The sequence below is a fragment of the Coregonus lavaretus genome (genome assembly GCF_964263955.1).
Source record: "Coregonus lavaretus genome assembly, chromosome: 27".
Taxonomy (NCBI): domain Eukaryota; kingdom Metazoa; phylum Chordata; class Actinopteri; order Salmoniformes; family Salmonidae; genus Coregonus; species Coregonus lavaretus.
The window spans coordinates 34,212,880-34,233,894 of record NC_140014.1 but is presented as its reverse complement, the minus strand read 5'-3'; the positions used below and the strand labels follow the sequence as shown (position 1 = coordinate 34,233,894).

The window sequence follows — 21,015 nt, the reverse complement described above, 5'->3', positions numbered from 1 at the left end:
ACCGCATGATCATTACACAGGTGCACCTTGTGCTGGGGACAATGAAAGGACACTCTAAAGTGTGCAGTTTTGTCACACAACACAATGCCACAGATGTCTCATGTTTTGAGGGAGCATGCAATTGGCTTGCTGACTGCAGGAATGTCCACCAGAGCTGTTGCCAGATAATTAAATGTTTATTTCTGTACCAATGTCATTTGAGAGAATTTGGCAATACGTCCAACCGGCCTCACAACCGAAGACCACGTGAATGGCGTCATGTGGGCGAGCAGTTTCCTGATGTCAACGTTGTGAACAGAGTACCCCATGGTGGTGGTAGGGTTATGGTATGGGCAGGCATAAGCTACGGACAACGAACACAATTTGCATTTTATTGATGACAATTTGAATGCACTGAGCTACCGTGACGAGATCCTGAGGCCCATTGTCGTGCCATTCATCCTCCGCCATCACCTCATGTTTCAGCATGATAATGCACAGCCCCATGTCGCAAGGATCTGTACACAATTCCTGGAAGCTGAAAATGTCCCACTTCTTTCATGACCTACAAACTCACCAGACATGTCACCCGTTGAGCATGTTTGGGATGCTCTGGATCGATGTGTACGACAGCATGTTCCAGTTCCCGCCAATATCCAGCAACTTCGCACAGCCACTGAAGAGGAGTGGGACAACATTCCACAGGCCACAATCAAAAGCCTGATCAACTCTATGCGAAGAAGATGTAGCCATGAAGTGCTTTGGAAGGCTGGTCATGGCTCACATCAACACCATTATCCCAGAAACCATAGACCCACTCCAATTTGCATATCGCCCCAACGGATCCACAGATGATACAATCTCTATTGCGCTCCACACTGCCCTTTCACACCTGGACAAAAGGTTACACCTACAGTGGGGAGAATAAGTATTTGATACACTGCCGATTTTGCAGGTTTTCCTACTTACAAAGCATGTAGAGGTCTGTCATTTTTTATCATAGGTACACTTCAACTGTGAGAGACGGAATCTAAAACAAAAATCCTGAAAATCACATTGTATGATTTTTAAGTAATTAATTTGCATTTTATTGCATGACAAGTATTTGATCACCTACCAACCAGTAAGAATTCTGGCTCTCACAGACCTGTTAGTTTTTCTTTAAGAAGTCCTCCTGTTCTCCACTCATTACCTGTATTAACTGCACCTGTTTGAACTCGTTACCTGTATAAAAGACACCTGTGTAAGGACATCAGGGATACAATTGTAGACCTGTACAAGGCTGGGATGGGCTACAGGACAATAGGCAAGCAGCTTGGTGAGAAGGCAACAACTGTTGGTGCAATTATTAGAAAATGGAAGAAGTTCAAGATGACGGTCAATCACCCTCGGTCTGGGGCTCCATGCAAGATCTCACCTCGTGGGGCATCAATGATCATGAGAAAGGTGAGCGATCAGCCCAGAACTACACGGCAGGACCTGGTCAATGACCTGAAGAGAGCTGGGACCACAGCCTCAAACAAAACCATTAGTAACACACTACGTCGTCATGGATTAAAATCCTGCAGCGCACGCAAGGTCCCCCTGCTCAAGCCAGCACATGTCCAGGCCTGTCTGAAGTTTGCCAATGACCATATGGATGATCCAGAGGAGGAATGGGAGAAGGTCATGTGGTCTGATGAGACAAAAATAGAGCTTTTTGGTCTAAACTCCACTCGCCGTGTTTGGAGGAAGAAGAAGGATGAGTACAACCCCAAGAACACCATCCCAACCGTGAAGCATGGAGGTGGAAACATAATTCTTTGGGGATGCTTTTCTGCAAAGGGGACAGGACGACTGCACCGTATTGAGGGGAGGATGGATGGGGCCATGTATCGCGAGATCTTGGCCAACAACCTCCTTCCCTCAGTAAGAGCATTGAAGATGGGTCGTGGCTGGGTCTTCCAGCATGACAACGACCCGAAACACACAGCCAGGGCAACTAAGGAGTGGCTCTGTAAGAAGCATCTCAAGGTCCTGGAGTGGCCTAGCCAGTCTCCAGACCTGAAACCAATAGAAAATCTTTGGAGGGAGCTGAAAGTCCGTATTGCCCAGCGACAGCCCCGAAACCTGAAGGATCTGGAGAAGGTCTGTATGGAGGAGTGGGCCAAAATCCCTGCTGCAGTGTGTGCAAACCTGGTCAAGACCTACAGGAAACGTATGATCTCTGTAATTGCAAACAAAGGTTTCTGTACCAAATATTAAGTTCTGCTTTTCTGATGTATCAAATACATATGTCATGCAATAAAATGCAAATTAATTACTTAAAAATCATACAATGTGATTTTCTGGATTTTTGTTTTAGATTCCGTCTCTCAGTTGAAGTGTACCTATGATAAAAAATTACAGACATCTACATGCTTTGTAAGTAGGAAAACCTGCAAAATCGGCAGTGTATCAAATACTTGTTCTCCCCACTGTATGTGAGAATGCTATTCATTGACTACAGCTCAGCGTTCAACACCATAGTGCCCTCAAAGCTCATCACTAAGCTAAGGACCTTGGGACTAAACACCTCCCTCTGCAACTGGATCCTGGACGTCCTGATGGGCCGCCCCCAAGTGGTAAGGGTAGGTAACAACACATCTTCCACGCTGATCCTCAACACTGGGGCCCCTCAGGGGTGCGTGCTCAGTCCCCTCCTGTACTCCCTGTTCACTCATGACTGCATGGCCAGGCACGACTCCAACACCATCATTAAGTTTGCCGATGACACAACAGTGGTAGGCCTGATCACCGACAACGACGAGACCGCCTATAGGGAGGAGGTCAGAGACCTGGCCGTGTGGTGCCAGGACAACAACCTCTCCCTCAACGTGATTAAGACAAAGGAGATGATTGTGGACTACAGGAAAAGTAAGAGGACCGAGCACGCCCCCATTCTCATCGACGGGGCTGTAGTGGAGCAGGTTACGGAGCTTCCAGTTCCTTGGTGTCCACATCACCAACAAACTAACATGGTCCAAGCACACCAAGACACACCAAAACCTATTCCCCCTAAGGAGACTGAAAAGATTTGGCATGGGTCCTCAGATCCTCAAAAGGTTCTAAAGCTGCACTATCGAGAGCATCCTGACTGGTTGCATCACTGCTTGGTATGGCAACTGCTCGGCTTCTGACCGCAAGGCACTACAGAGGGTAGTGCGTACGGCCCAGTACATCACTGGGGCCAAGTTTCCTGCCATCCAGGACCTCTATACCAGGCGGTGTCAGAGGAAGGCCCTAAAAATTGTCTAAGACTCCAGACTCTGTATTCCCAGTCATGTGAAATCCATAGATTAGGGCCTAATGAATTTATTTCAATTTACTTATTTCCTCATATGAACTGTAACTCAGTAAAATCTTTGAAATTGTTGCATGTTGCTTTTATTTTTGTTCCATATATATTGTATTCTCAAAAAAAATGTACATGTATATTTTATACTAATACAATTGTTCAGCAAAATAAAATATATTTTGCTGAACAATTGTATTAGTATAAAATATACATGTTTAATTCTTAAACAGTCTCTTTCTGTGAGCAACTGTATTAGTATAAAATAATATAATTTTGCTCATCTTTATCAAGGGATCTAATCATTTCGGACCCCACTGTACATATGAGATTTGACTGATGACTTGTTTGATCTGACACATTTATTCCATTATCAGTTGATTCAGGAACTCTGAAACAGAACATCGTCCATCAAAGACATTTCCCTGCCCTTAGTCCCCTTTGAGGGCTGCAGCTCAACACGCAACGACGCTGCAACAGTCATTCCCCCATTCTACCATAGCCTCTTACTGCTCTGTGTCTGGTGACCTGCCTCAAATCATCTTGACTAGTTGACTATCCGCTCCATCGGAGTACGGAACCTTGCTCTGTGTGACCTTGCCTCCATACCGCCCAGGGCTGTCTATGTACTGTTAATGAGAAGCATGGGCCTTTCACTGTGCATCCTGAGTAACATACTCCACTTTGTAGGTCTGACCTCAAGCACCATGTTTATCTGTGCAGTCATCACCGACCGCATCCTGGCTATAGTCTTCCCACTTGAGTCTCGGTTGGTCCGCACCCACCGCAACGCTGCCCTGGTCTCCCTGCTCGTATGGGCCATTACCGTCCTGCTCATTTACCTCAGCTATCCTAACATCTACTGGCAGCAGAGGAGTGGCATCGGCTACTGTGGAATTGTGGTACCCTCGAGGTTCAGGTCTACTGCAGCCACCTACAGTATAATCTGTCATCCTACTACTCTGCAGGTGTCCGTTCCCTTGCTCCTCATCATCCCTTCCTATGTGAAGATTATAGCCCGGATGAGGCAATCGCGGCAGCAGTGGGCTGCAGGCAAGATGCAGGGCCGGGACAAGACCATCTGGCTGATAGCATTTTTTTCATGGCCAATTTCCTTGTGTGCTGGGTACCAGGGCCGTTGCTCCATATTATAGCTTGCATCATCTACTTTACCCTATATGACCACACTAATACGTGTGAGGTGGCCAATGTGGTGAACCTTCTAGTGGAGTCCTCCAAATTACTCTACTGCCTCAATGCTATTCTAGATCCCTTTTTTTTCCACATCCAAGAGAGGCTTGGGGAGCTGGTCAGTAAAGCGTTAGTCTGTTGGTTGTAGAGTCTGTTGGTGGCAGAAGTATGCATGGAGGGGAAAGAAACAATTTGGAGGACCCCCTTCAGTCAGTGTAGTCCAACTGAGCTGAGAGGAAGCGTTAGAAAAATGTGCCTTTAGCTGCATTTGGTCTGTTGCTAGAGCAATGCAGTGAAAATGTAGGCAATTATGTATTGTTGTTCAACCTGGTCTCAAAACATTTTGTATTATGTACATAAATCTGAGACAAACCATTAGTATGATATTGTGACGACACTGGGTTAATAAGTGTGGATATGGACTGCCATGAGAGCATGCTTTTGGGGCACAATCGATGGCGCGCTGGACTTCGGGCTAGAAGGTTGAGGGTTTGAGACCTGCTCCCTGCCTGTTTCATTACAATATGTTACGTTTCATAACGTGTATCTATTAATTATTGAATGTCCATCACCCATTTTGTATGATATGTTACGAATTACAATTCGTACTATATGTAATGAATTTACTAAACGTATGATATATTAAGAATTCTAGCTAGGTGGCTAACATTAGCTAGGTTAGGGTTAAGTTTAGGAGTTAGGTGAAGGGTTAGCTAATATACTAAGTAGTTGCAAAGTAGCTAAAAAGTAGTTGAAAAGTTTTTAATTAGTTGAAGTCCGTGGTGAGATTTTAACTCGCAACCTTTGGGCTGCTAGACGTTTGAGTTATATGCCCACCCATCCACCCCGACCAAGTAACCGTCTGTCTTATGTAACCATACCAAACATAACATAACATATCATACTCATTTGAAGTCTTCCCGATTTGACAATTTTCTATGTTATGTCTAGTCTAAGAGACCAGGCTGCAACGTCTGGGGAAAAAAATTAATACATTATATTGTCAATGCCAGTTGCCACACAATTCCATCTTTGTTAAATTTAAGTCTTGGTAATGTAAAAAAACAACAACATGTTAACTAAGAGTTGTGTTCGTCAGTGTAATGCATGTAAATGATCCTCTGTAGCTCAATTGGTAGAGCATGGCGCTTGCAACGCCAGGGTAGTGGGTTCGATCCCCGGGACCACCCATACGTAAAAATGTATGCACACATGACTGTAAGTCGCTTTGGATAAAAGCGTCTGCTAAATGGCATATTATTATTATTATTATAAAGGTTTGAAAAGTCTTGAAAATAAAAGGTTCGAAAATTATATATTTTTTACAAGGCAACTAGAATTCGCTGTGTTTACATTTTCAATAGCTAAAAGGCGCCATTCACCGAATGTTTTCTTTCAAATGTTGCATTCGAATGAAGAGACACAAAACAAGTTGACAGTGGCGGACAGGCCCAGTCGCGAGCTCCATATGAGATGGCTGTCCCAGCCACTTTCAACCACCACTAGGTGGCGACAATAACTTGACCAGTTAGGGTGAGATCTGGGTCAGATTGCTTGTCTAGTATAATCAAAACAAACGACTGTAAATGTTGATGCTTGCAACGAGTCAAGACGGAGGTCTGCCCAGACAGTCCGGGCCAGTCGTGATTTTAAAAAGCGTCTGAACGAAAGGGGAAGTTATAAAAAGAAAGCTAGATATCTGTTGCAAAGGGTGGCCATTAAACCATACATGGAATAACCAGGAAAAAAATGATTGCAACGGCAAGGTAGCTAGTGCTAGGGTCCTATGCTCGTTAGCCGCTATAGACACTGCTAAATAGCTAGCTAGCTAACTGTTGTTAGATACAATGCTAGTTTGTTAACATTGTCAAATGACATGCTCGTAGGCAATAGCACTGGGCATATTGTTATTGGGTGGTTTAGCTAACTTTAGTATCAGTTTTGCCCATATGGGGACGCAAGAGACAGCTGGGACCATAGAGATCCGTATCCTAATTCTATGGCTGGGCCATTGGCTGAAAGCTTGACTAGCTGGCTAACCAACTGGTGTTGTGCCACAGATCCAGTTTGCCAATCATTGGTGAGTTCTCGTCGAGGAGGAGGCAATGACAAGAGGAGCGGAGCCGTGACTGACTGACGGTCTTCTGTGACCCGACCATCGAAGTAGCTACGCCTGTTGACAATCTGGGAACATGGATATATCCCTCTCCGTGGATCAGAATGCGATGGAAGAAGGACAGATAATGCGGAAAAGCTTTCTAGGCAGGCAGAGCAGGGCATGAAATGAACGACTTGAACAGCTCACATGCTGACAGAACCAGCTCATTGAACCAGTAGCAAGTATGACAGCATATTAGTGTTTATTTTATTTTATGTATTTATTTATTTTGGTGAAGAAGAAATGGTTTTGTCTGTATTTCACCACCGGTTTCCATATTTGCATGAACTAATTCTATCAACCGATTAAAGAGATCAGTCAGAATTTAGATTTCAAGATGACGGTGGAGGGTTCCACAATAAAGAGTCGGATCAAAAATCTGCTTCGCTCGCCATCTATAAAATTGAGAAGGAATAAAGCTCTGAACAACAAAGAAAATCTCAGTAACAAGGTATCTGGCATGGACACTCATCCCTGCACATTTTCATTTTATGAACATTTACAGAAGACCATTATAACCAGTTTATAGATTTGCTATCAAACACTGCGAGCGACCTTCCAGGCAATATCACACAATCATTTGTGTATAATTGAAATAGCATTTATCTACCAGTAAAATTAAATGCACAGTCCATTGCTTTCTAGTTGAAATAATTATGTATTGTGTTGCAATTGCACCTGTGTTCTGGAATAATATGCCAGATATTGACAATGCACACAATCATTGGAGGGACATTTATATTTATTTATGGGATCCTCATATAGAGTCCAGGTACATCACGTATTTGGAGAAGTGTGTCACTGACCATAAACCAAAAACATATGTTCTTGGACAATGCATGCAGGCTTATTTTCCCTTGCAATAGCATCCCCATGGATATTGCTCATCATAGCATACATAACCTGGGCCCTCCTAGCCTAGTCCTGCAGTCAACTCCATATCTTCATGACATGTCTCACACACTGTTTACGTAATTTCTTATACCTGTAGTAAAACAATTTATTACTATCCTAATTTTTACAGTGATTTCTATGCTATTCCCAACCTTACTATAAGTTGATTTTAAATTAGAAGTCTGTTCACTCCCTTGGTGTTGACATGAGAAAGTGGCATGTGACACACATACTGTACCTTTCACAGACAGACAGTTGTGATCCTTCCATACCCATGTAGGCTACTAGCTAACTGTATTTTCTCTCTCTCGCTCTCTCTCTCTCTCCATGTGTCTGACAGAACCCCCTAAAAAGCAATGAAGAATAGACCTGTAGTACAATTAATTCAGATAACAATAACATTGGTTCTTATAGATGACAATAATTATGTACATTGAAGACGATAAATCCAAGAATGTCGTCAACATGACAAGCTCTCATGTATAGTACTTCCCCCTTCTCTTCCATGAAGTTCACTCTATTCTGGTGCATTCCAGTCTGATTGTCTGTTTACGGGTGTAGCAGGGTTGATTGTCTGTTTATGGCTGTAGCAGGGCAGTGACTGTACTGTACCTTCCTGTTCCATCCCAGGAGTGTCAGTGGCTGTAGTTAGTGTACTACAAAGTCTCAAGAGACATGGCAGTGCCGAGAACAGTCATACTTAGGCTACTTAATACTCCTCTTCCTTGTGAAGCATAGGCCATAAAGCTGTAATAAGCCCCAAGCCATGCTGGACAGTCATTTGTAGATTTATTGGCTTTAAATATTGCTGCAGAATCTCCCATTTGTGAATAAACTCAGAGATTGTAGGCCCTATGTCTTTGTGCGTTCATGCACTGTAGCCTTTCCAATTCCCTCCCTTCTCTCTTTTAGTACAGTATGTTATGACTATTATTTACATATAAATATAGTATTTTTTTTAAACATTGAAAGGTTACTCAGGCAAGATGAGTGTCCTATTTTAAAAGGTCAACATTCAGTTTTTCTGTTAGTCCCATTGTTTTATTAAGCGTCCACAGCTGTTTCTCTTAGTGGGTTTTAAGAGGTGTTTGAACTGTTTTCTGAAGAGACGAGAGCTCCGTGGCACACTTACAGCAGAGACAAACCAGATGTAAACACTAGCCTACCACTACTGTACTAGCCTGACATTATGTAACATAGCAGGGGGAAAGCTGATAATCAGGGTTGAGTGAATCACCTACATGTAGGCTATACTGTATATTCACAACCTTAGGTTAACCAACCTACTAGATCAGAGATTGTCATGATTTTTTTTGGGCTATATGAAAATGAAGTTACTTCTTCCCATTGTTTGTATTTTGTTTTGCTTGATGATAGATAATGATGTGAGTAATTATTAGTCCTGCTGTGGTTATTTATTGTTTAAGTGAGCGTAATTCATTTGATGTCAAGTTGTCTTTGTTTTCTTAGGGTGTTTTCTTAGGGTGTAGGCTAAGATGTGATAGCAAGCTTATGCAGACGTAGCCTACTAGCCTAGTGTGAAGCACTCTGTAGAGTAGGGAGTCAGACAAAGGAATACATGCTTTTGTTTGAGTATGAGAGATGTAAGGAGGAGTGGGTTTTCTTATTATCCTGGGGCTAACGTTGTATTTCTTAGGCTGTGAGTGCCGCTCTAGAAGATTACTGTACTGGACGCCTCCCTTGAGCCTGCCGACTTCATGGATTGTAGCCTATAGTAACGTTAGTGGATGGGTCCCAAATGACACCCTTTTCCCATTTATAGTGCACTTCTTTTGACCAGAGCCCATAAGATTAGGCTATGTATTATCAGGAAGCCTACTGGGAACATGGATGCAACTGCAGCTTATTTAGAAGAAGTACACTGCAGTGGACTCAATACTCAATGCTCGTTTTCAACTTGCTGCTGAAATCTACCTCCGATATGCTTTGTTTACAAGGAGGAGCTATACTAGGCTCATTAAAGTCCCTTTTAAAAATGATGATGTAGTCAATTATTCCTTCCTTTGATGTAGAACTCTGTAAACCAACAACAGAAAGCACATTGTTCCAAACTCTATTTATGGAGGAATAGCCTACAAATAGTGTAACCTAACTTTTCCTTCCACTTTTTTCCTTTTCCTGTCTGGAAGCTTCAACCTCTGTTTTTATGGAACGTCCCAATGATCTAGCCTATTTCTTATGAGCTATAGGCTAGTGGTCATTCATTTATTATATAGGCTACAGTACCAGTCAAAAGTTTGGACACCTACTCATTCAAGGGCTTTTCTTTATTTTGACTATGTTCTGCATTGTAGAATAATAGTGAAGACATCAGAACTATGAAATGACACATATGGAATCATGTAGTAACCAAAAAAGTGTTAAACAAATCAAAATATATTTTATATTTGAGATTCTTCAAATAGCCACCAACCTTGATGACAGCTTTGCACACTCTTGGCATTCTCTCAACCAGCTTCACCTGGAATGCATTTCCAACAGTCTTGAAGGAGTTCCCACATATGCTGAGCACTTGTTGGCTACTTTTCCTTCACTCTGCGGTCCAACTCATCCCAAACCATCTCAATTGGGTTGAGGTCGGGTGATTGTGGAGGCCAGGTCATCTGATGCAGCACTCCATCACTCTCCTTCTTGGTCAAATAGCCCTTACACAGCCTGGAGGTGTGTTTTGGGTCATTGTCCTGTTGAAAAACAAATGATAGTCCCACTAAGCACAAGCCAGATGGGATGGTGTATCGCTGCAGAATGCTGTGGTGGCCATGCTGGTTAAGTGTGCCTTGAATTCTAAATAAGTCACAGACAGTGTCACCAGCAAAGCACCATCACACCTCCTCCTCCATGCTTCACGGTGGGAACCACACATGCGGAGATCATCCGTTCACCTACTCTGCGTCTCACAAAGACACGGCGGTTGGAACCATAAATCTCAAATTTGGACTCATCAGACCAAAGATCTACCACACTACAGTTGAAGCCCAGAAGAGGTGATCTACCACACTACAGTTGGGTGACTGCTATACTAGGCAGTGTTGGGATTCAAGTAGCTAGCCTATTAGAGCTTTTTTCCAGGTGTTTTATTGTGTGTTCAGTCAGTGTTCTTGGGGGTTTGTGATCAGTGCCTTTGGCTGTTCTGGCTTGTTGTGGGGTGAAGAGGCAGAGCAGGCCTGGATGAATCCAATCACAAGGGCTATCTCTGAGATGCTGTAGGCTGTGAAGATGGTGAGTAGAAAGAGCGAGAGAGAGGAATATTAATGAGCTGAACTTGACTTAAATCTTGTCTGACTGGCTGACTCCTGCTGTGAAATGTCATTGCTGGTTAACATACTGCTGAAACCCAGAGAACATGTAATTGCAGTGTGATGGCTTCGTTTTTGCAAAACGTATCTAATTAAGAATTAAAATGTTTATTAGCTCATAAGTTGGTCTGCTGACAGGCTGCTGTTCTCTTCAGCTATGCTTATAGAGACGTTATAACCCAAGTTGTTGACCAATGCATATTTGTTTACTCTGTGAAAAGGTATTTGTGCAATGCATAGGCCTACATAGTACATGGAGATCCTGGTCTGTCTTGTTTATATAAGAGTTTCTGCGTTGTTCCTTGTCCCTTCAATTAAGAATAACGAGACTCTGAATCTGTGGCATGTCACTTCTCATCATCTGGGAAGATACAGTAGAATACCATTCATGATCCTCCTCCTTCGTATTAAGGGCACAAACAGAATACACACACACACACACACACACACACACACACACACACACACACACACACACACACACACACACACAGACAGACAGACACTTGGCCTGTAGCTTATGTGTATTCATTATTTAACATCTGCTATGGTGTTGTTTATTTGTGAGCAATGTCATGTGTTGTCCATTCATTGTATTGTTGAAGTGTCAAAAGCTCTGTGTTGTTTATTTTGCAGGTGACACTGGAGAAGGTGCTAGGGATCACAGCATTTGGGAACCGTGCTTTGGCCTGCGACCCTCGCTCTGGACTAGTGGCCTACCCAGCTGGGTGAGTGACCCGGAGAACACCCTTTACGCATCCAACAACTAAACCTAGTAGTACAGTAAATGGGTTTAATGTCTAGGCCTAGTACTGCACCTCGTTCACCTTCCCACATCTTGTCATTCTACTACTTGTTCATTCAACTTCATTGCAATGTTTGTTGTTTGTTTCTCTTTTGCCCTTAGCTACTTGAATGAATGAAAAAGCATTTTTGGAAAATGTGAAGCATATGAGTGGCACCCATGTGTGATCTATCATTACAGAACTGACTGGATAGACAGAGGCAGAGCACCATCGAGTCAGTTCAGAACTGACTAGGTAGACAGAGGCAGAGCACCATTAGGTTTTGAATTTAATACATTTCAGAACTCCCTAGACGGTAAGATGATTCAGAGAATGAGTAGAGCGCGAAAGCTGGAGAGATGGAGGAGGAAAGTCATTTCTCAGCAGTGATAAGGACCTGTGTGTATTGTATTCATCAGGGGAAAGATATCTTGCGGTATATGAACACAGAAGAGCTGTGTCACGAGGAGCCGTTTTGGTCTAGGTCAACACTTTCTGGGAAAGTCCTTGCTACAAGGTTTGAGAGGCGGTATGTAGTATGCCGTGCAAGGCACTGCTATACCTGGGATTTTAGCCATGGTTTAAGTTTTAGGTAGACAGCTTGATGCTTTCCTTGTACTACTACAGTCACACTGTTATACCACTTCAATAACATGTAATGTCATTTTCTTCCTAAGGAGTTACATCTTTAGAGATGATAGGGCCTAAGTTGCATTAGCTAGACCTTTAACTCAGTTTTCAGTGTCCCCACACGAGGTTTCTCTGCAATACTACAGATCTAGTAATTGGCAACTACATTGCAGAGTAGGCATATGTTCAGCCAACTACCAACAACGGATATTGCTCTAAATAGTGCCTCCAGCCTTAAAAGTGCTGTATAGACTTAAGTAAAATAATGGCGGGGGGGGGGGGGGGGGGGGTGGTTCCTGTGGGAACTTAATTTGCTTGCTGAATGCAGTAAGAGCCTCGCACATTCACATTGAAAACAAAAGCCTGGTTCCGATCTCTCCAAGGGGTCTGTTTTGCTCATAAGGTGGACAACGTCGGCTAGTAAGTGAGGGAGAGTCTCTGCCCTCTATCACATGCTTCATAATCTCATTAAGTTGTTAGGCTTTACAGCTGTGCGTGTGTGTGTGCGTGCGTGTGTGTGTGTGCGTGCGTGTGTGTGTGTGCGTGCGTGCGTGTGTGTGTGTGCGTGCGTGCGTGTGTGTGTGCGTGCGTGTGTGTGCACTGCTATGAAAACAATGAAAGGAATCACATGACTGCCACTTTTACTACTGAACAGAGAGGAACTATGACAGACCAGTCCGTGATGTATACTCTTGTCCTACACACTAGGTTACACAGTGTCGTACAGTTCCATCAGTACAGATCATTGATTTTAAATAAATACAGTAGCCATAGCCTACTTCCTGGAAGTGTAAACTGCAGGGGTAAGCCTGATATAGATTCCTTGGATTGGGGGGAGATGGTCACAGGCATCCCAACAAGGAAATGCAGAAATCAGAAATAAATATTCTCTGCTTATTCAGCTGCTTGTGTTAATGTGCATGTTAGGTGCACTAATTTTCACCAGCCCTAAAAAGTACTAGTGTACTATATAGGGGATAGGGTGCCATTTGGGAGACGCAGCAGATGTTTTTGTTGGAGAGGAAGCAGCTTCACACCAGAAAGTGTCTGTGGAGGGTTTAGGTTCATTCTGGGTTGTATTCACCATGGCCCATGTCGTATTCACAATGGCCCATGTCGTGTTCACAATGGCCCATGTCGTATTCATTAGGAACCAAAAGGACTGAAACGGGGAGGGACTACTAACCTGAACTTAAGAAACGCTCATTCTCATTTCAAAATGTTTTGCTACGCTTTGCTATGGTGTGCACTACTGAATACGACCCTGGGCTGAGTCCTGTACCTGACGAGGTCTAGCTATGGGTGCGTCTCAAATTGCACCCTATTCTCTTTAATATAGGGTAGTGAACTACTTTTTGACCAGACCACACCCCACAATGGCCCAGATCCTTCCATGGAAAGGTGAATTGGTTCCATTTAGCCTACTTCTCTAGAAAATGTATACTGAACAAAAATATAAACGTTTGTCCCATGTTTCATGAGCTGAAATAAAAGATCCCAGAAATTATCTATATGCACAAAAAGCACATTTGTTTACATCCCTGTTAGTGAGTATTTATCCTTTGACAAGATAATCAATCCACCTGACAGGTGTGGCATATCAAGAAACTGATTAAACAACATGATCATTACACAGGTGCACCTTGTGCTGGGGCCAATAAAAGGCCACTCTAAAATGTGCAGTTTTGTCACACAACACAATGCCACAGATGTCTAAAGTTCTGAGGGAGCGTGCAATTGGCATGCTGACTTGCAGGAATGTCCACCAGAGCTGGTCCCCGCGAACGTAGTTTTAGATAATTTGGCAGTACGTCCAACCGGCCACATGTAACCACGCCAGCCCAGGACCTCCACATCCAGCTTCTTCACCTGCTGGATCGTCTGAGACCAGCCACCTGGACAGCTGATGAAACTGAGGAGTATTTATGTCTGTAATAAAGTCCTTACTGTAACTTGGAAAGTATACCCACTACATGTATGAAGTGTCCATCCTATGCGTTGTGCATGTAGTATGAAAAATCATGAAAGTATTTTTGTTAAGAGAGAGATGTGATTTGAGAAGATCTTAGAGATAATTGTTTTTCTTAACTTTGCACAGTTAGTAGTCACCGCCCGAAGTGAGGTCAGAGAGCGTGTCAGCCTGCCGGAACCGCCCCTTTGCGAGCAGAGTGTATAAATGATGGGTAAAGAAATTAACATACCAAACCAGAAAATCTCAAAACTTTGAATCTCAACACGAGGTGAAGAAAATAAACTCACCTCCCGGACAATCACTGGTACGGCTGATTAGCTATCCTAAGTAAGGTACCATTTTGGACAATAAGAGACTTACAAGTGTTCCGTGAAAAGGCCCATCCCCCTTCCAAGGCGGTCTGGTTCATCGAGAGATTCCCGGGGAACCAAGGCATTTCACGTAAATACATTCACGATTTCTTACTCAAAGCGGGGGGCAGTTCGTGTGCAAAGTATATTGGTACTGTAAGTGAGCGTAGTTTCTGAATGTATCAAGTGTCTCTGTCCCTCTCTCTCTCTCTCCCTCCCTCTCCATCTCTTCTTTTTAACAAGCAGCCATGTTGTTGTCATTCTGCTAGGGACCTGTTTTCTCCCGTCAATAACCAATGTTTATCCTGTGTTCCCATTTAATTAGCTAGTAAATAAATAATTAAACCAATTTGTGTAGTACTGAATCATAAGTAAGGCTCAGGTTTTTGCAGATGTAAGGTTACGACTTTTCAGAATGATGATATGATACGAAGTTATGATTAATAAGTTGACTGTTTATAGATGTGATCGGTAAAGACCTTTTAGAGTTTAATTCAGGAGGTGGTAACTCTTTAAAGAACCGCTCTCGTGGTGCCCCAGATACTAATGAGTTAAATTGTTACATGATTAATTTAATCGGGTCAAAATTAAACATAGTTAGTTAATTAGAGATAAGTCTCTTCAGATGAATGTTAAAGTCACGTCACGACGGGCCTCCCAAGTGGTGCAGTGGTCTAAGGCACTGCCACTAGAGATCCTGGTTAGAGTCCTCCCAAGTGGCGCAGTGGTCTAAGGCACTGCCACTAGAGATCCTGATTAGAGTCCTCCCAAGTGGTGCAGTGGTCTAAGGCACTGCCACTAGAGATCCTGATTAGAGTCCTCCCAAGTGGTGCAGTGGTCTAAGGCACTGCCACTAGAGATCCTGATTAGAGTCCTCCCAAGTGGTGCAGTGGTCTAAGGCACTGCCACTAGAGATCCTGATTAGAGTCCTCCCAAGTGGCGCAGTGGTCTAAGGCACTGCCACTAGAGATCCTGATTAGAGTCCTCCCAAGTGGTGCAGTGGTCTAAGGCACTGCCACTAGAGATCCTGGTTAGAGTCCTCCCAAGTGGTGCAGTGGTCTAAGGCACTGCCACTAGAGATCCTGATTAGAGTCCTCCCAAGTGGTGCAGTGGTCTAAGGCACTGCCACTAGAGATCCTGATTAGAGTCCTCCCAAGTGGCGCAGTGGTCTAAGGCACTGCCACTAGAGATCCTGATTAGAGTCCTCCCAAGTGGCGCAGTGGTCTAAGGCACTGCCACTAGAGATCCTGATTAGAGTCCTCCCAAGTGGTGCAGTGGTCTAAGGCACTGCCACTAGAGATCCTGATTAGAGTCCTCCCAAGTGGCGCAGTGGTCTAAGGCACTGCCACTAGAGATCCTGGTTAGAGTCCTCCCAAGTGGTGCAGTGGTCTAAGGCACTGCCACTAGAGATCCTGATTAGAGTCCTCCCAAGTGGTGCAGTGGTCTAAGGCACTGCCACTAGAGATCCTGATTAGAGTCCTCCCAAGTGGCGCAGTGGTCTAAGGCACTGCCACTAGAGATCCTGATTAGAGTCCTCCCAAGTGGTGCAGTGGTCTAAGGCACTGCCACTAGAGATCCTGATTAGAGTCCTCCCAAGTGGTGCAGTGGTCTAAGGCACTGCCACTAGAGATCCTGATTAGAGTCCTCCCAAGTGGTGCAGTGGTCTAAGGCACTGCCACTAGAGATCCTGATTAGAGTCCTCCCAAGTGGTGCAGTGGTCTAAGGCACTGCCACTAGAGATCCTGATTAGAGTCCAGGCTCTGTCGCAGCCGGTCGCGACCGGGAGACCCATAGGGCGGCGCACAATTGGCCGGGGAGGGTTTGACCGGCAGGGATGTTCTTGTCCTATCGCGCACTAGCGACTCCTGTGGCGGGACAGGCGCAGTGCACGCTGACACGGTCACCAGGTGTACGGTGTTTCCTCCGACACATTAGTGCGGCTGGCTTCCGGGTTAAGCGGGCATTGTGTCAAGAAGCAGTGCGGCTCGGTTGGGTTGTGTTTCGGAGGACGCACGGCTCTCGACCTTTGCCTCTCCCGAGTCCGTACGGGAGTTGCAGCGATGGGACAAGACTGTAACTACCAATTGGATACCACGAAATTGGGGAGAAAAAGGGGTAAAAAATTATAATAATCACGTCACGACAATGTTCTATTAATGAATTAAAGATGAACTGGGCTGGTCCCCGTCGATGTGTCCCTTTTATGAGTAAAACATTATGTAGCAATGGCCTCCTTTCTTTACATGCTCATATTCTTCAGGACCAGCAATGTTTCCTATACGTGGTCTGATTGACTAGCATCCTGTCCAGGGGGTGTACTTGTAGCCTACATCAAGCAGCCTCACGCTACAGAAACAGGAGATTGGCTCGGACAAGGCTTACTCTAGTCCGTCTAAAGTGTTGTTGTAGTAGTAAGTTGCCTAATATCGTAGTGAGATTGTTCCATTCTACTGGCACATGATGTTATGAATCCTCTGTGGTTGTGTAACTGGTAGTCCCCAGGCCCGGCTGGCTTTATTTACTATCAGCAAGACAATCGTCAGGACAGCACAGCCATCTATCTACACCAGCTTGTAATGCCAGGGTAGTGGGTTTGATTCCTGGGCCATCCGTACGTAAAATGTATGCACACATGACTGTAAGTCGCTTTGGATAAAAGCGTCTGCTAAATGGAATATATTATTATATATTATCTGGGTATGGGGAAACTGGAATATCAGGATCCCAAAAACAATTTGTTGAATGCTGAGTCAGTGACAAGGGAGGATATTTTTATTTATTTACAATAGCTTTGTTGTATGATGACTGAAGGATATCAGCATTTGCTGCGAACGTCTTAAAGTGGCAATCAGCAGTAGAAACGATAACAAAGCATTTCCCCCTGTTTGGTAAAAACTGAGGGATGGGGCTGGAGAAATGTAACCACTCTCAGATTCATAAACCGAGTTGTGCATGAATGGACTGACCTTCCATGATATCAAAATAATAGTCTTAACCATGTTTTCAGGCTATATATTGGTTGTTTACATTTACTTTGTTTACAAACATTGGAGTAAAACAAGATTATTATTGGTTCTGATGGGGTACAACAGTTGAACTAAGCTCATAAGGCATTTAAAAGTTATATTCTTCAAGAATCAATGGGTACATATCATTCATATATAAGTCAAAAAATGGATGTAGCAACTTCCGATTGCCCCTTTTAAATTACACCTTTGCCTACCTATTGTTAGTGCATTTATGGCAGAACCTGAATGCAGCACATTGACTGTATAGGTCAATTTCCATGGTACTATAGTGTATATATACAGTGCAACCTAGAATAATATGTGAGATTATTGAACAGGGTAGGACTGTATGGGTTTTGAATGAATTAATGTCTGGGTCGTCTGAGACAGCATTGATGTGGAATAAATGTCCTCAGTGAGCATTAAACATCCTGCTGGCTGTTGGAGGAGTCTAACATGCATGACTCTACCCACATGTACATATCACCTCAATTACCTCGACTAACCGGTGCCCCCGCAAATTGACTCTGGACCGGTACCCCCTGTATATAGCCTCGCTACTGTTATTTATTTTACTGCTGCTCTTTAATTATTTGCTATTTTTATTTTTGACTTATCTATTTTTGACTTTTCTTAAAACTGCATTGTTGGTTAAGGGCTTGTAAGTAAGCATTTCACTGTAATGTCTACACCTGTTGTATTTGGCGCGTGTGGCAAATAACATTTGATTTGATTTGACTAGATGTGTGTCAGACAGGGACCCTCGACTTGTCCTGACCGCACCGTACCGCACTGCAGCAAACTGAGTCAGTAGTAACTGTGTGTGTGTGTGTGTGCGTGTCTGTGTGTGTGTGTGTGTATACGGGTACATGTGCATATGTGTGAAGAGGGAGCAAGGGTTAGAAAAAAAGGTGTGGGGGGAAAAAAGGAATACTCCTCTTGTAGCCCCTAGCTATTAGATAGCCCTGCTCAGGAGTAGAGGAGTGGGCTCTGCTCTGCCTCTGTGCTGCATTGCAGCTCTTTGCTGCAGGGTCCCACAACAGCATTTTTAACTGCAAACTTGCAAACAAGCCCCACTGTATTCTCAAATGATGCGGTAAGACTTGAGGCGCTGGATACTGAGGAGAATACAAAAATACAGCTCAAATGAAAGCACTGACTACAGAGAATAGCCTAAATCCTGAGGCAGTAAATATTTGGCTCCCAAAAAAATTGTTTTTAGCACTTTGTTTATCTACAGTAGACTACTGTATCTGTCTCTTATGTAGTCTCTCTTATTGTGCACTTAGAAAATAAAAGCTGTACACTGTCATGGCTCCGATTCAATACTTTTTATAGGTACCAACATTGGTACAGCTACAGTATGCTACCTTCATCAGGGTTGCATTGTTCCACAGTAGATTTAAAGAGATTGAACGGGATCTTAAGCACTTACAAATGTGTTACATGTCATACAAATTGCAGGTGAACGCTTTATTTATTGTTTTGCAGGACGTAACATATCATACAAAATGGATGACGTTGTGCACAATTATCGGGAACCTGTTTTGGCTCATGAGCGCTGCTTTCCAAACTACTGGCGGAAATTATACAAAACCTTTAACGCATCTTTAAGCGGCATTGCTGGAGCTACGGACAGAGAACCCCTAGTTTTGTTCCCATTGTTGTTAGCCAGTTACTCTGCTAGTACTGAGCATACAGGACAGGAGACTTGGCAGATTAACGATGAGGTCGTCCAGTCTGTCTCAGCGTGAACAGAGGACAAGAAATAAGGCAGGATCAGCATGGATGGAGGGAGGGAGAGAGGAGGGGAGCGGGGTAGGGTCTTTGGAGTGGAGTGGACTGGCAGATCGGAGGGTGGTCCCTCTATCTCTCTGGGGTTGGAAGGAAACTGATATCCCCTCCCTGCTGACACCACAGACCCTGTGAGGCTTTGTCATTTCATTCCAGAGGCTTGACCACCTGTCAGTCTGCTGAACCAACCCACCAGATGGCTGATGGGTGGCTGATGAGGATGGCCGTGACCGTGTGGCAACACTATTACTCAGCCTATCATGAATTAGCCATAGGTATAGGCTCTTCTTTTAACTGGTCTCCCCCTCCACTACTGCATACTCAGCCATGAAATAGCCATAGGTTAGTCTAGGTAGGGAGGCTGTTGTTGTAACTAGTCGTCGTCACCCCCCCCCCCCCCCCCCCCCCCCCCCCCCCACTGCATGCAGTATATTATTCATTCAACCTCCCTTTGTATGTTTTTCAAATTATCTCAAATATACCGGTAGGACCAAGGTAGACAGGACATTCTCAAGTCATAGGACTGATCCTTTCTGATCAGTAAATATTGGATTTATATTGCTCTGAAGTCAGTTAGAATACTTGCATGAAATTAGGTGCTTGCTGCCATGTTGGACAACAGTGTTTTTATTGTTGTGGAAGTATATAAGCTTTCTATAGTATGTTTATAACTGTATGGGCCCCGTGTAGCTCAGTTGGTAGAGCATGGTGCTTGCAACGCCAGGGTTCCAGGGTTGTGGGTTCGATTCCCACGGGGGGCCAGTATGAAAAAAACAAAAACAAATGTATGCACTCACTAACTGTAAGTCGCTCTGGATAAGAGTGTCTGCTAAATGACTAAAATGTAAATGTTTAACATTGTGATTCTAACTCGCGATTACCATTCACCCGCATTTCTTTGGTTGGCTAAAGTTTATTCTTTGCATAACGTTTTCCATGTAAATTCTGCTTAACGCTTGTAGCCCCATCTCCTCTCCAGCCTGTCTTATCTGTTAAAATACACTACATGACCGAAAGTATGTGGACACCTGCTCGTCATTCCAAAATCCTGGGCATTAATATGGAGTTGGTCCCCCCTTTGCTGCTATAACAGCCTCCACACTTATGGTAAGGCTTTCCACTAGATGTTGTAACATTGTTGCGGGGACTTGCTTCCATTCAGTCACAAGAGCATTAGGGAGGTCGGGCACTGATGTTGGGCAATTAGTCCTGGCTCACAGTCGGCGCTCCAAAGGTGTTCGATGGGGTTGAGGTCAGGGCTCTGTGCAGGCCAGTCAAGTTCTTCCACACCGATCTCGACAAACCCATTTCTGTATGGACCTTGCTTTGTGCACGGCGGCATTGTCTTGCTGAAACAGGAAACGGCCATCCCCAAACTGTTGCCACAAAGTTGGAAGCACAGAATTGTCTAGAGTGTAATTCTATGCTGTAGCATTAAGATTTCCCTTCACTGGAACTAAGGGGCCTAGCCCGACCCATGAAAAACAGCCCCCAGACTATTATTCCTCCTCCACTGACCTTTACAGTTGGCACTATGCATTCAGGCAGGTAGCGTTCTCCTGGCATCTGCCAAACCCAGATTTGTCCGTCGGACTATGGTGAAGCGTGATTCATCACTCCAGAG

General features: G+C 44.0%; 1 protein-coding gene across 1 annotated transcript in view; it reads left to right on the top strand.

Annotated features, from left to right (window-relative positions):
* The first annotated feature begins 6,774 nt into the window (after positions 1-6,774).
* Positions 6,775-21,015, top strand: part of LOC311103071 (mitogen-activated protein kinase-binding protein 1-like) — a 62,107-nt gene continuing 47,866 nt past the window's right edge. The window contains exons 1-2 of the mRNA XM_084144598.1: positions 6,775-7,092; positions 11,489-11,580. Of these exons, the coding sequence (XP_084000724.1) occupies positions 6,979-7,092; positions 11,489-11,580 (206 nt within the window). The 5' untranslated portion in view covers positions 6,775-6,978. The remainder of the gene's footprint in view (positions 7,093-11,488; positions 11,581-21,015) is intronic.